General features: G+C 37.5%; 1 protein-coding gene across 1 annotated transcript in view; it reads left to right on the top strand.

Moving 5' to 3' along the window:
• RSBN1L (round spermatid basic protein 1 like) overlaps positions 1–16,237 on the top strand; it is a gene marked incomplete at its 5' end in the record, with an annotated part of 44,334 nt that overhangs the window by 19,429 nt on the left and 8,668 nt on the right. Inside the window, 4 exons of the mRNA XM_084206988.1 lie at positions 2,492–3,135; positions 13,402–13,539; positions 13,741–13,883; positions 14,594–14,761. Coding sequence (XP_084063114.1) covers positions 2,492–3,135; positions 13,402–13,539; positions 13,741–13,883; positions 14,594–14,761 — 1,093 coding nt within the window. The remainder of the gene's footprint in view (positions 1–2,491; positions 3,136–13,401; positions 13,540–13,740; positions 13,884–14,593; positions 14,762–16,237) is intronic.

Here is a 16,237-nt window from a genome sequence, read left to right as displayed (position 1 = left end):
TTTCAGCTAGTAATGATAAAATATAATTTAATAGCTGGATGTTCAGCAAGAACATACAGATGCTGATCTTCATTTGTCTTATGATTTTCTTTGGTGATAACAAACATGCTCAAGTAGGAGAGAGTAATTTGGCTCTTACTGCAGCAAATAGCTTCTTGCTGTGAAGTTTGTTGCCATTTATATTTCTCTGATTGAACCCTGGTCAATACAAATTTCTGTCCTTTTCTGCCATACATAATGTCCCAGATCTGAGTGACTAGTTTGAACAAAAATCTGATCTCCATTTGAAAAGAAGTGAAGTGGGTTGATGGGTAACTCCTGCTTCCCTCTTCCTGACCTTGCTCTAGCATTTGGTGCTACAATTCCATAGTTTGTATATTCAAGCTAATGCAATATCTGCAGAATGCTTGACTTCTTTGTGATATCCATCAGCATAGCAAAAAATATTCATATTTAGAGTGAAACAATTTTAAAATGCTAAGTTAAAGCCTTATTAAGAGTTTGCAATACCTAAATACCTGGATGCTTTTTTGCAGTTGTGTATTCCTGCAGTCAGGAGGAGGGGAAAAATGTCTGAGTCTGTATTTTGAGATTTGTATTGAGATTTCAAAGCCTGCAATATGTAACTTCCCACTGTCATAAGCCATTTCTTTGTTTTTATTTCCCGCTGACTGGAGCTGGTGCCATAATGACACCATTACAATACCCCAGAATGTAGCAGTAGGTGATTTTTTGCCAGGTAATGACATTACACACAAGGACCCTGCCGCCCTGAATGAACCATTTTCAGGATTCCTCTAAGGTTGAGGTACTTAGTTGTTGAATACCTGTTGCTGCTCTTCCTAGCCTTTTCGTGCCCACTAGACTCAAAGACACTGACAGAAAGAGGATATGAACAAAGTGGTGAATACTGCTCCTACCAGATGAAGCAGTCCTGTTGCTGAGGTTTGATGTTGGTTTTACATTAAATGTAGCTTAAGAAAGGACAGACTTCCATGAAGGTACTGGCAGTTGAACTTTTGGCAGTTGAACTTGGTTAGCTAAAAGTGAAGTTGTTCAGAGAATATGCAGTGCTAAATCTGATTCTGAGTGAAGGGAGTCTTTGTAGTTATTAACTGTGTAGATTAGGTTAAGAAATCCTGGAATCCATTTCCTTGTTTGGACTAAATAAGAAATGAGGTGACCTCAGGGTGCTTCTCATTCCCCTCTCTGTGAGAAAATAGAATCCACAGAGATAAGTAAATCAGCCTCCACTTCAAGAATCCCAGAAGTATTTAGCTGCTGTCACAAACCTCAGGAGACTCAGACCTGAGTGTCTCAATTGTTTGTTCTCCTTTCCAGTATCTGCATCTTCCATGTCCAACCTCTTAATCATCAGCAAGAATTTGTGATCCCATACACCAACAGTTGTGGTCTCTTTTTTTTTTTTCCTTAAAGGACTCTTGTTAAGTTACTTGGATGCAGGATGGCAAGCTGAAAATAATCTACTGCAACATTGTAGTAGAGACTGGCTAACTTAACTCTTGCAGGTTTCATATTACTTAGTCTTGTAATGAAATACACAATTTTTAAACTTGAAAGCTTCTGGGTTTGAACATGCTGGTTTTGAATTACTAGTGTGAATATAATTTTGTGCTGAAACATACCCACTAACTTTGTTTTACAATGTGCTAAATCATTTTGACTGCTTGATCTTAGGGCACTGTAGTGCTAGAAGTTTTTTGGCTACCACTTCTATTACTTGCAAAAAAAACCCCTCACTTTTTTAAAACAAGTGAGAACATTTACCTTGGGAATCACTTGAATGTGCTATCCTCAAATGAGTAATTTCTGCCTTTAGGACATTTTGGACATTTAGGACAGTTTGTTTTCATGTCGGCTTGTATATTAAGAGAACTTGAAGCTAGTTTCTTTTTTGCGAGCATTTCCTTTAATGTGTCTTTTGTTTTAATTTTATTTATGTTATAATATGTATAGGATGAGTTTTTAGATGTTCCCACATGTTCTTCAACAAAGTTTTTCTAGTTGTGAAAGAATGACCATGTGAAGAAGCCCATCAGACAAGGGCAGTTCTGGCAGTGCCATCTCATGGGCAGCTTGCTGCTGCTGTTCATATGCATGGATGGTTTGTAGGCCCCTTGTTTGGCAGTGTTGGACAGCTGTCCTGTGAGGTCTCTGGACTTCATGGGACAGCAACTGCTAATGACCAGCTAAAGGGAATGATGGACTGCAACTCATCATGAAAGGTGCCTGGGGAAACTTGGGTTATTGTAATGTCTTTCCCTTGTTGTCTCAGCTTATTTATCAATTGCACATGGCAGGTGTCTCTTACCCTTCTCACTTTTGGTACGTACACATTGTGACCCTTGCTTTTGGTCTCTGGTCTTTGTGTGTCATGGTGAGGGTTTTGGTGACTTTGAATCCCAATCTTTAAATATATCTTTTGTATAAAAATTTCCTTAAGAGATCTTTTTTTTTAAACTCTCAACAGGTGGAAAGGAGAAACCAAAAACCAATGCAGAAGAGCTACAAATTAAAAAAGTTAAGAAGAAAAAGAAAAAGAAACATAAAGAGAATGAGAAGAGGAAGCGTCCAAAAATGTACAGCAAATCTATTCAGACCATCTGCTCAGGATTGGTTTCTGACATTGAGGATCAGGAAGCCAAAGGCATCATAGATGAACATCTTAAGGATTTCAATGGGAAAAATATGGATCCCAAGAAGGACTATGAGTCCAAGATACCAGAGAACAGTGAGTTTCCATTTGTCTCGTTAAAGGAGCCACGGGTTCAAAATAAACTCAAAAGGTTGGACACATTGGAGTTCAAACAGCTGATTCATATTGAGCACCAGCCTAACGGAGGTGCATCAGTTATCCATGCCTACAGTAATGAACTCTCCCACTTGTCTCCTGTGGAGATGGAGAGATTTGCAGAAGAGTTTGTGGGTCTGGTTTTTAGTGAAAATGAAAACTGTGCAGCTTACTATGTAATGGGTATTGTTCATGGGGCAGCTACTTATTTACCTGACTTTTTAGACTACTTTTCGTTTAATTTTCCCAATTCACCAGTGAAAATGGAGATTTTGGGAAAGAAAGATATAGAGACAACGACTATGTCAAATTTTCATGCTCAGGTAAGAGGTTATGCATTTTACTTTCTAAAGTCATATAATGGTTTCAAACAACTGTGAACGGGTTTTATTTAGAGTAGTTGCTATTAGCTCTGGTATGTGGATGACACAGAAGACTAGAAACAAGGGATTTCTTTAATAAGTAAGTTCTGCATTACTGAAGATGAGAAGAGACATAAAATTGTTAACTGAGACATCAAATTGGATTTTTGGTGGGAGGGCAAGTGTTTGCATGCTTGTGTGTGTAGGTTTCTTTGGATTTGTTGCTGTAGCTGAAGATTAACCCTGAGTTTTGGACGGTTAAAATGGTTTAGCTGTGGCTTTCTGGGTTTCTGAACAGTAGTATGTCTGTATTGTCATAAAACTGAAATACTTTAATACAGTGTTATACATAAAAACCTGCATAGGGTGCAGTTATATTAGCTGCATTTGTAGTTTGGGTTTTCTAAATCCATCCTCAAAGAAGAACTTGGGCTTATTGTGGCTGCGGATTTGCTCCTTATCCCTTTGCATTTCTCCTCACTTGGCTGGATTCTCTGGAGAGCTCTTAAGTTAAAGGGTAGAATGACTGGCAGGTTTTGAATATTCTTTTATTTCAAATTTTTTTGAAAGAAATGACTGTATACTTTCTTAACAGCTGCTGATTAAGCATCACCTCTGCTGTTTATTAATTTGTGGTAGAAAATACATTTCTGTTTTACAAAATCATTCATAGCACTGGTTTTCAGGAAAAATCTGTCCGATTTTCACCTTGGTTGATGAGGTTATTGCAAAAAGCCGCTACAGTGACTATGAAACAATTTAGTCAACTCAGTCCTGTTATTTATATCAACTTTATCTCACAATTACCCTTTTAACTCCCATATTTGTGAACTTAGATGTTCACAAATGTGATGTGTATGGATCGGCTTTAAACTATTTCATCTTCACTTTTGAGATGATTAGAATTCAAGTGTAAGTTGCACTGTCATCTCTTTCATGAAAACCATGCCTATTTTTTCCCTTTGACTGCATAGACATTTGCATAGAACACTTGCATGTATTGACAAATTTCAGGTGTGTGTTATCCACAAGGATATGCAGAACTAAAATGTTGCTGCAAGAGAACATTTGCAGTGCTGGCTGAGGAAATATTTACTACCATGGAATATGAATATTCTGTGAAATACAGTCGCTGTTTTTCTTGAGTACGTAAACTGAATCGTTATTAATAAAAATCACAGAACATATAATGGGCAGCTCTCCAGAGCTGCTCTTTGGCCATTTTAGATAAGAAAAGCTGGGTCTGTCCTTGTAAGTGTGTTCCTTAAATCCAGCTGGTCCTCTTGGGTTGCATTAACACAGGCATAGCTGTGTGGTAGTGCCTGCCCTAAAGAAATAGTTAATAAAAGCCCAAATTTTATTGTTGTGAATTATCACAGAATTATTTTACTAGAAGGATAGATTATATGGTTATTACAATGGTAGCATCAATAGTAGCATGTAGTTGAACCAGTCCTGCGTTCTTTGGGGTTAAAATCATAATTCCCCATTTTTGTGTAAGTGAAGGAGGAACAGAGAGAGGCTGTGGTAGATGAAAGAAGCTGAACGGTGTTATTACAGCATTCAACTGGTCAGCTCCATGGTCTAAGCTGTATTTTACTTGGCTGGAGGTTTAGTTCTGGTATCTTCTTTTCCTTTGCGTTCCCTCATTTTTTTTCCTTAGTTTTCATGGCATTTTATCACTTCTCAGTTTGGTTGCTTGACAGAAAAGGCTTGGCTCCTTGTGTTTTTGCTAGTTAAGGGGTAGAGGGTGTATAAATAACGTGTACAGGCAAACATCAGACTTTAATTGTCTTCTCTGAAGCATTTTTGTTTCCTGGAATATTTAAGTCAGTATCTTGGTTGCCTAGTTATTGATTTTGATTTTCCTTATGGTTTTCTTATTTCTGTTTTACTTTGGCTGTTTATTTTGGTTTTTTTAATGTGGTCTGCTACAGTTAAAATGTTTTGTTAGCTTTGTATTCTCCTTTTTGATGTGTTACATTTTGTGCAGATTGAGAACATTATCCTGTCTCAGTAAGTTCTTTGTGAGTCTTTTAAAGGGATTCTAATATCTTGTTGCAGTATATTTTGATGAAGCTTTAAATATATTTGGTTTTCTGTTCCTACATTTCCCCAGCTTTGTGCTGTGGTGTTCCTTAACTTGGGCAGCCTGAGCAATGTCTAGCAGCTGTTGTACAGCCTTAGTTGAGGAAGGATTTGTTTTCTGAGATCTAAGTAGGAAGTTGATTTTATCAAGTCTGCTTTGAGTATGTATCTTGGACTTCATCAGCTTTAAGAAACTTGGATATTCCTTTGGTAATTTTAACTGAAACACTGAAATGAAGCTCGCTTTGGTACAAGAGGTTCTTCGGTGGTTTCTCAGAGCTCATGTAGCATGTGTAATCAATCTGACAAATGTAAGTGTTTAAAAAGATCAAGAAAAGTATTATAAAAAGAAGAATGAAGGTTGAGCTAAGCCTGAAATGGAAAGTGTTATAGAGTGTTTTATCAATTTTTGTTTTTCAAGTTGATTTTTTTGTTACTACTCAATCTTCCACCTCCTGTTTTGTGACAGATGTGGGTTTGTGATTTTTTTGGTTTTAAGTAATGCATACTTCTAAGTCATCAAGTTCTTTGACAAGAGTCAGATTGCACAGTAAATTCTGTTGCTGAGGTCAAATTGGAGTCATCCTAAGTTTACCTGGAAAGTCTTCATTTCTCAAGTAATTTACTTAGTTTTCACAATTGTAGAGTTGGAAACTCTTTTCAGCCTGCTTCCCAATACACCTGTGTCAGATAGGAGTAATGTTATTTTACTTGTTTGAAGATAAGGGACACAGATTTGTGAGAATATTTGCAGCAGATGCAGGAGAGAGGAATTTGGAACTGGCTCTTTCTAATGAGAATTATCTTTTAAATTTTGCAGGGAGAGGAAATGGGGAGTTCATCATTCAGCTTGGGCCTATGCCTGAGTACTCCTTAAAATTTTTTTGCATTAGTGTAACAGCTCTTTCTGGACTCACTGACTCACTGCAAGGCTTAGTCAGACAGTTTCTGTAACTGGGCAAAATGAAATAGTCTGGATATCCTTGTAGCCACAAGTCAGTCCTTCAGGTGGTGAAAAATTGTCTTGTAGCTCCATCTTCCCTGGGCTCTGTATTTGTGTAGATGGCAACAGCTGCATCAGTTACCTGTTAGCCATGGATCTTGTCATGGTCTTAGGAGGATTTTAAAGAACGTAAATAATCAGCTTGTGCCACCTACTTGCAGCTTACATCACTTCACTTAAGCTCTTTAGTGCTGTTGAGACAAATGTTAATATTTTGAACTTTTTATCTTTTCCTTGTGCTGGGGAAGTGAAAGTTTTTATTGCTGTGCTGAAACCCCAAAGCTCACAGTTGATGTGTAACAATGATTAGTGCATTGATTTTACTGTCTTGCGTCAGAGGCAAATTCTTAGTACAGATGAAGTAAAATGCTGCACGGTACCAGACAATACCTCTGCTGCCAAACAAGATGGACTGTTTTAAAGATGTATTTCACAAGTCCCTGTCTGATGTGTTTGTGGGAGATCTCAAGGTGATTCCATTCTTTACAAAGAAATCCTTTGTAAAATCATTTTTTCCTTGTTTGACCTCTTATGCTTTTATTCTGATTTTTAGTGGAGAATGCAAACAATTTATCCTTTTCATTCAGCTTTTTCTGTATTTGAAGATTGCTTAATAGCTTCTTTTTCCCCTCTCCCTAGATTACTCCTCAAATTACCCTCAAGTAATTTGAGTTATTTCAGTCTGTGATTGCATGTTATACCCTTATTAGTCTTAGTGATCTCCCCTTATGTTCAATTCAGTCATACATATTTTTCTCCTAATATACTATACTAAAAATCGACAGTGTCTGCCTGGTGCATTGATGTCAAAGACTATGAAAAGATTGCTGCAAGTGTTGTGCAAATTATTGCTCTTATGTCTATTTTTTCCTTTTTCAGAGCAGTTTGTGATCTGCTGTAGCAGCAGCTTCTGCTAATTGATTTGCTCCCCTTTTCAGGTTCATGCAGTTCATTAAATATGTATGTGAGTGTTGTTCTTGCTTTTGTTTAAACTGAATTATATCCTTTGCCTTCAGACCCCCTCTCCAGTTTCAAGCTTTGTTAATTCTGATCCTTTCCTATGACTTGCAGTGTTGCAATGCTTGTGGGTTTTATGAGGATACACTACCTTCAAAGGAAGGATCCTTGCTGCCTGCCTCGAAATGAGATAGTTACGTGATCACAGACTAAAATGCCTGCAGTTTGTTCTTATTAGACCATGTTTCTGTAGCAGTTTTTAGAATTTAGAATACAGCAGTTTTATAGAATATAATGTTAAGATGTCTACTGGTCCTCTGAACAAGCCTATCCAGTCATAGTAACAAAGGTTAGTTTGACTTGATTGTTTGGAATTTTTTTTATGTGACCATGTTTATTAGTTCTTACTATCTTATTTTCTAGGTAGTTGATAGTTGTATCCAGCTAAGTGGGTTTTTTCTGTAAATTGGAATTAGGCTAAATAGTCTTTAGCTCCTCTGTCTTCTGTTGACAGCTGTGTCTTTAAGATGGTGTGTGGAAGGTGTCCTGTCCCTGCTCATGGCAGGTGGTGGGAACTAGATGGTCCTTGGGGTCCCTTCCAAAACAAACCACTCCATGATTCTAATTCAAAACCACAAAAGTTCTTAAAATCCTTGCTGTCCTCCTTGTATAGCTCTTTAACATTTCTTTTGCAGAGAGGTTTTTGCTGTTTAGCTCTTTAATAATTTGTGACATCCTGCTTGAAATCATTAGTTCCTTTAGTATTTGAGGGGAATTGCTGAAAATATTTTTAAAAGAAAATCTCAAATAATTGTTTAGTGCTTCATTTCATTATCATTAAAGATTTGTGCAGTATTTATTTCCATATAATATTTTCCTGTGTTCTAGAGAGAATTCTTTTATATTGGAATATGTCTTTTCAGTAGTGTTTCAGTAGTTTTCAGTAGAACTTGTTTTCAGTAGAATTTGCTTATTTCTTTTAAGCTGATCAAATCTTGAGATTGCATTTCCAGAAACTTCCAATTGGAAAAAACTATTTCTTGAATTTAGGTTTTTAATGACAATTGAGTAATGCCAGAGCTATCAAGACATCCCATTCTGATACCAAAATCCTGACCTAAAAAAGGGAAAAAAGGTGATGGAAGGAGTATGAAGTACATGTGGTTTTAATAGTAAAAAGCAGCCAAACAGATTAAGGAGTATTTGTAAAATCAGAGCAATTTTGATGAATGTTCAGTGTTAGTTTGAAGCTGGAAGTGTAAGGAAGCATTTAAGGATTTGAGTGAAGTTGGCAAGGAACAGAAAACTGCTTGGGCACTTCATTGAAATGTACCAAGTTAGCAGGAATGGTAATGGCCTCTTCATGGCTGCAGCATTTGAGATTAACACTGACTCTGAAATGAGATGTTTTCTGTTCTGAGATAAGTGTGTAAGTGCATTGCTTGTGCACTTCTGTAGCAAAACCCTCCATGTCCTTGCATATTCTTAGGTGTTGTAATGTTTTTGGGTTTTGCTGTTGGTCTTTGGTGGGACTTCATGGGTTTCTTGAAATTGAGTTCAGGTGGTAGATAATTTTGTTTGTTGTTGGTTATTTTTTCCCTCTGAAGACTTTTTCCCCAGACTTTTTTGGTTTTAAAGGTGAAAAATTAAAATAAATTTATCATTTTCCTGCTAGAATTTTAAGGTTTAAAGTTTCAAATAAGGAAAAAAAACCCTTCTAAACCCCACAACAACCCACACCCTACTATATTAAAAATAGGAAGCCAGTTACGTGTCCCAGTTTACATTTTTTAAATTCCTCTCTTGAAATGCATGGTTTCTCTGGATTGTTCCCTCCACTTTGTGACTTACTCAAACACAAAATCTTTAACATGAAGGTGTCTAAAACGTTTCCATTTGTAGGATGATATTGCTTAAATGTATTTTGGTATTTTATGTATATATATATGTGTGTGTGTGTGTGTGTGTGTGTTTTTGCATTTAGTCTTCAGATTCCTGTCAGACACCAACACATTTCTGTCAAAGCATTTGCTATTGCATTAAAAAAATCAGTTGAGGCCCTGCGAGTCACAGAAGCAGATAATTCTCAAGTTTTACTAATTGTGGATTCAGTGGTGGTTTTACTGTGACAATTTTCTATTACTGTGATGCAAGAGAATGACACAGTCTCCTTTTGTGTGTTTTTAGGTGACATACTTCAAATGTAAGCTACATGAGAAGAAAGAAGTTAGGATGTCATGTTTATTATTTTATGTTTCTATCTCTTTTACCTGCCCATGGTATTATACTGCATGTATTTGGTGATTTGTGTGTATTCATTCCTGACCACATGCTGGAAGAGCAGCATGTCCTTGATTTCTCCTTTTATTATGGATTTAAATTGTTCCAGTTTTGAGCAAGTCTATAAAATTCTAAAAACCTAGTCACACTGTAAGCTGTGAAATTGCATCTGGGAAGATTGTTTTATAGAAGGTGTATATATATATATGTATATATATATAAAATACTTAATATGTGTAGTACTTATTAGCAGTCAGTGCATAATTTAATATAGAATTTGATAATTACTGGTTTTAGTAATATTGTTTTTGTGAGTTTGGAAATGCATAGAGCAATCTGTTTCTCTTCCTGTGAACAAACCAGCCAAAGGATACTGACAGTAAAAGGAAGGGAAAATGTTGCTGTTATCTAATATGCCAGAGGTTATATTTATTTGATTGTTGTCTTTATTTGGATTAATTTTAGGTTTGTCATTGGTCAAACATCAATGGGAGGTTTTGTTGTTTTCACACTATTACTTAGTAGCAGTCTAAATTGGGATTGAGTGAAAATCAGCTCCTCGCTAAGAATGACCTCACCTTTTTATGCATGCTTTTCTAAGCCTTTAGCCTAATCTAAGGTAATGTAGTTCGAGCATGACCCTCTTCTCTAAGACTAGTGTTTAGGATGCTACAACCCAGTTCAGGGTAGAGATGAGATAGGAGTTGCTTTTCACTTGCCCACAAACTCTTTCTTGTTCTTTCTGGCCAATCATTAGTATTTATGGCCTATGTCTTTATTTATTTTTTATTATTTTATAAAACAGAACCTTTTTGGGTAATTCCTGGATGGAATTCAGATCAGTTCCCTAGGCTTGCTCCCTGTCCATCTTCAGAGGTCTTAATATTCTCAGGAAAGAAGGGAAAAGAGAGCAAATCTTCCCCTTTGATCACCAACATGGATTTATTTCCCGCTTATACTGGGTCTGGATGGGTTAGTGTTCTCTGTGGACTGTGTTTTGGGTTTGTGACTAAAACTGTTGGTAACACACTGGTGTTTTGACTATTGCTGAGCATCACTGGCAGGGTGTCAAGGCTTCCAGGACCCCCCTGGTAAGTAGGCTGGGGTGGGCAAGAAGCTGGGGAGGAGACATGGTTGGGACAGCTGGTCCCAATTGACTGTGAGGATATTCTGTGCTGTAGAACATCATGCATGTAGAACATCAGCAAAAAAACCTGAGGGGGCTGATGGGTTGGCTGGAAGGTGCCTATTGCTTGGGACTGCTGGGCATCAGTCTGCTTGTAGGAGTTGGTGAGTGGTGGAGAACACCACTTGGTGAATTTTCTTCTTCAGTTTTTTCTTCACTGAATAAACTCTGTTTAACTGGACCCATACATTTCCTTGCTTTCCTGTTCTCTGCCATGCCTCACAGCTGTGGGAGGTGAGTGAGCAGGGGCTGTAGATCACTATCTGCTGCCTGGGGTTAAGCCACTACAAAATTCATAATCACTCAGACATTTCATTCTACATTTGCAATGATGTGATTCTGAATATGGTGCCAGCATAACCACTCATCGTTTGTAACTTTGACATTATTTAAGCATTCATGTTGGTACTTCTTCACCTAAGCTGGATCTTGAGCAGCAATTGTACTGCCTTGTGATCAAGGGGAGGGTGGTTGGTTGGGAACCTGGGGGTGAAAGGGCTTGGACAAACAATGCTTGAAAAAGTTGTGCTCGTTTTTCAGTTTTAACTTTCAGTGGCATGAGTTTTTTTGGGAACAAATGAAAAGTTTCTTAATTGATCCTTCTTAACACAAGTGTTATGCAGCTAAATACTTGCTGACTTTAGGTTTCTTTACCAGCACCTAGTGGTATATAAGCCAAATGGGTGGGTTGATCCAGCTGGAAGCTTCACAGCTTTTCCAAGCTTTAACTTAGTACTTTTAGGGGAATTTTTAGAGTTTTCACTTGGAGTAGTTTCACAACCAGTTTATCATATTCTATATGAATCATAAAATGATTTAGGATGAAAAAGACCTCTAAGACCTTTTTAAGAGTCCCTCTGTTAACCCAGTCTTGCCAAATCCATCACTAAATCCTGTCCTTAAATTCCGTATCTATGCATCTTTGAAATGCCTACAAGGATGGTGATTTGATATTTCCCTGGGGACCTTATTTCAGTGCTTGAGAACTTTTCTGGTGAAGAAATGTTTTTAATATCTAATCTAAACCTCCCTTGACACAACTTCAGGCCACTTTCTCTGCTCTTATCACTTGGGAGAGTGGTAGTAGGTATCATAAAGAAGCATGGAAAAAGGCAGAAAAATGGCTGTCTTCAATCAGGGATGTAGATGGAAACAGCATCCCGATATCTTGGACTGGAGTGGTGGAATAGTAAGCTACCTATGTTAGTGGAAGAAACATCCTTTTGCATGTTAGGAATTTTAATAAAGTGTCACAGATTTGTGGGTGTCTGTAGCTTCAGAAAGTGGTTTTAGGGTTCTTCCTTGCTCATTGCTGTAGTTGTACAAGCTCCTGATGCTTTTTGCCAATGAAGATGCAGCTGAGGACTGAGCTGATGCAAATTCAGCAGAAATGAATGTTTTGTGATATTTTATCACAAAATCACTAGCTGTCTCTGCAAAAAAAGAAAAGAAAACAACAAAAAACCCTGAAGGAATGTATGACTAAGGATTTGAGGAATGGGGGAATATTACTGGACTGTACTTTTCAATGTGACTGTGATGGCTTGCTGTAGCAAGCTAAGACATTTTGTAAAATCCTACTTTTAGCCATGAATCTGTTTGCTGGGAGGAAACAGATGACTGGGAACAGTGTTTGGTTCTGCATTTCTGGAAAGATCTGGTTACATTAGTTGAGTTTCTCAGAAGGGCACAGTGTTGTTCCATGTTTTATTTTCAGGACCTGCCGTTAATGCTCCTCTGCACTGCCATAACTGCTAGGAATGTTAATGGTCTGTTTGGGTGAGGACCATAGCTAAGAAGTATTTCATTAACTGCTTTCCTTGCAATTTTTAACTTTTCTTGCTTTGGATGCAGAATGTCTAGAGGTGTCATACAGGAGCCTTACTTGGTGTGTGCAGTAATCCATCTGCTTTTTCCTCCATTCTGATCTCTTCATATTTCATCTCATAATGCCAGCATCTTTCAGCCTATTAAATAGGAAATCAGAAGCCTAAAGTGGACATGCTCCTCATCAATCTCATGCCTGAATATTTTGGTGATCTAACACAACAGATCAGATTGAAAAAAAAAAACTTCCTGTTCAAATTTCACGGTAGAAGATTTCTCATGAGAGGTGAATGCTGCAGCTGTTAAAGTCTGAAGGGAGCACAGCAAAAATGAAGGAGTGATGATCATTGTTTCACTTTTTGTACAAACTCTTTATGGGCCTTGTGTTCACTAATTTGCTCTAGTTAATGTGCTCACAAAGTGGCAGTACTGGAGAGGATAAGCAGCAGAGGAAATGTTTACAGTTAAATTGCTTGTAACTCAGAGTTCTCCCTGTTGCAAGAGAAAAGGTAGAAATTCAGCTAGACTTGAGTAATCCAGGTAAGAATCCTTATTGACTGGTTACTGAGCCTAGCATTGATAACTTTTTAGAGTTACTGGTTTGGAATGTTGTCTTCTTGAAAGGCAATAAATGGTTACTCCAGTTTACCTTCAGGTGTTAAAATGAAATACAAATTGTCGTGCATGTTTAATAAGATCTTCTGTCTTTGAGTTCGTAGTAATTGACTTCATAATAATCTTAAATACACTGGAGACTGAAGGACTAAAATAAGTCTTTCTTTTTATCTCAGAAAGCATAAGCCTGGAGTTTACAGGTGCTCATTGAATGTGGATTTTGCACAGTAGAGGATTTGGTATAACTTCTGTTGTCATATTCTACTTGTAGGTAAAAAGAACATACTCTCATGGTACGTATAGAGCTGGCCCAATGAGACAGATCAGCCTGGTTGGAGCAGTTGATGAGGAAGTGGGGGATTACTTCCCTGAATTCCTTGATATGTTGGAAGAATCACCCTTCTTAAAAGTAAGAACAGAAGGGAATGGGCTGGGAGAAGGGGTACAATATGCTTTGTAGTGCTGTTATAATAATAAAGTGAGAGTACGTGATACGTGTTTAGATAATTGAGTGTTCCAATAAATGCTTTCATCATGAGAGATAAAGGTTGCTTTTAACAAGTTTTTTTAAGTAACTCACTTGAAAATTGTGGCTTGTATTTTCCATTAGTGTACACTTCCATGGGGAACACTTTCTAGTTTAAAATTAGAGAGTCGTAAAGACAGTGATGATGGTCCCATTATGTGGGTACGTCCAGGAGAACAGATGATCCCTGTGGCTGACATGCCAAAGTCACCTTTCAAAAGGAAGAGGTAAGTTGAATTATTTTACTTGGTAAATGTCTGGTTAGTAGTGTTTTCTTTACAAATCCATTTTATCCCAAACCTTTTACTGTTTGATATTATATGTTAATATAAATTACTGTAAATCTTCATTTCCAAGTCCACTTTCTTGTTGTTTTGTTATGTAAGAATCTGGAATTTTTTGTTTTCATTTTTACTGTCTGGCCAAGTAAGTCCTTTTTGGAGCTTTGGTAGAAATTTAAGGTAAAAACTTAAAGAAAATGTGTACACACATGCAATTACTGATATATGCCATGAGACTGCAACTGATACCCCTGTTGTTACATGTGAGTAGATGACTTTGACCTCTGGGGACAAAGACTTTTCTCTCACCTCGAAGGTAACAACTCCAACATTAAATGAAATCTTTAAGCTTTGCTGTGGCATTGGGTATAAGGACCAGCTAAAGAGTAGGGACGAAACTGAGAAAAGAATGCTCAGTGGGATCATATCAATGTGTTTAAGTACTTCACAGAAAGTTGTAAAAAGGACTTATTTCAATAGTGCCCAGTGACATGAACAGAGAAAATGGACACAAACTAAATTACAAAAACCCATTTAAGATAAGGAAAAGAAAAGAGGTTTTTTTTTTTGTGTAGATGAGCAGTCCTGTTGGCTATGATGGGAATTAGATAATTCAGAGACGTTTCTATATCACTGTTACTGTTTCTCTTATGCAGAACTACCAATGAAATAAAAAACTTGCAGTACCTACCTCGAACCAGTGAACCCCGTGAAATGCTCTTTGAAGACCGGACCCGAGCCCATGCGGATCACATAGGACAAGGCTTTGAGCGACAGACCACAGCTGCTGTGGGAGTGTTGAAGGCTGTGCACTGTGGGGAGTGGTAGGTGTTGATTGGCTTCACCTAGGTGTCTGACAAATGTTTGCCTGAATTGCCATTTATAATTGGAAGGGAGTGTGGAATAGGTTAATCTAGGATTAAAGATTCAATGAAGACTTCATAGGTGGCTGAGCATTAGATGTTTGTCTGCTCTCTTTATTGCACGTGGCTTTGCTATGTGGTTGAAACCAGAAAGGTACCTGGCAGTGACAGTTCAATTGCTGTAATTGAGTTGCTGTTACTGAGGTCATGTTAGATGTAATAACACCTCACACTTCATTTTTCTCCAAGTGGTGCATAGAGACTGAGCTGCTACTGCAGCAGAGGTGCACATGGAGAGACCTTCTGGCAATTTTGTGTTGTCTGGAGATGAGCAGAATTCTTCTGCTTCCCAAGTCATGGTTGTTACAACCTTGATTTACTTACAGAAGCTCACCTAGGAAGAACCCTGTTGGAAGTTGGGTGATATTTTTTGGTGTCTGTCCTTAGAATTCCTGTGTGAGATACAGAAAGTGAAATGTGCCTCATTTGAAGCCTGTTTGCATGTTAACTAAATTAAAAGCCCATAACCATATGGGATTCCTGGTCCAGATCAAAGAGGTGTTTTTCAACATCTTCAGACCGTGAAGAATGACCTTAGTTTTGGAGGTTACCTTTACATATGCAAAATCTATAAATACCTTCTTCTCTTTGTGTCTGTCTAGAAATGAGAAGAGTGAATTCCCTGTGGATAAAATGATGTGGATTTGTGTTACAGTGCACGAGTTCATTGAGATAGAAAGTAGAATAATTGTCATTGGGGAAGAACTGGATTGTTCAGATGATAATGTATTTGTCTCTTGGGCTCTGAGGTTTTCAGTTTCCTTCCTCTTCAGGTTGATGATAGTGGGAGCCTTCAACTTCCTGCTTGCTCTGACTGTGCTGTGGTGAATTAAGACTGAGCAGTGGTAGCAGGGCAAGAGCTGAGATAACTGTGCAGATCTGAGTATTTTAAATTACACTTTGCACATTTGAGAGAAGGACTTGCAAAGGAAGTAAAGAAACCAAACAAAACCCCACTCCCTCAACTTGGATGTTTGTAGAGATTAAGAAGTTAAATTGATAGTAATTTATGTGTCTGGGAACTTCCCATTCTCATAGCTTTATAGCATACTTGAAAGTCCTTCAGTTTGAGGAATAAAAAAGAAATATTAGCATTTCATTTCAGTGTAAAGACTGAACCTATCTTTTAATTCAGAATAAAAAAATTGTGACTGATGTACGGAGAGGAATAAAGTATACAACACAAGTAACACAATAAAAGTTATGTATTTCAGGCTTAATTTGGCCTAAATTATAATTCCTGCTTTCCCTTTCCACTTTTGTGTAATTTTGAAAAGCCACTTTTACTTACATGATGAGAACTAATCAGGGCTTATGAAAATGAAGCATCATGGATTAATGTAGCACATTAAAATTATTTCAGGTATTAGTTTTGCC

This window comes from Fringilla coelebs, assembly GCF_963513975.1.
Source record: "Fringilla coelebs genome assembly, chromosome: 5".
NCBI classification, from domain to species: domain Eukaryota; kingdom Metazoa; phylum Chordata; class Aves; order Passeriformes; family Fringillidae; genus Fringilla; species Fringilla coelebs.
Note: the sequence above shows the minus strand (reverse complement) of the source record. Positions and strands in the feature narration are given on the sequence as shown.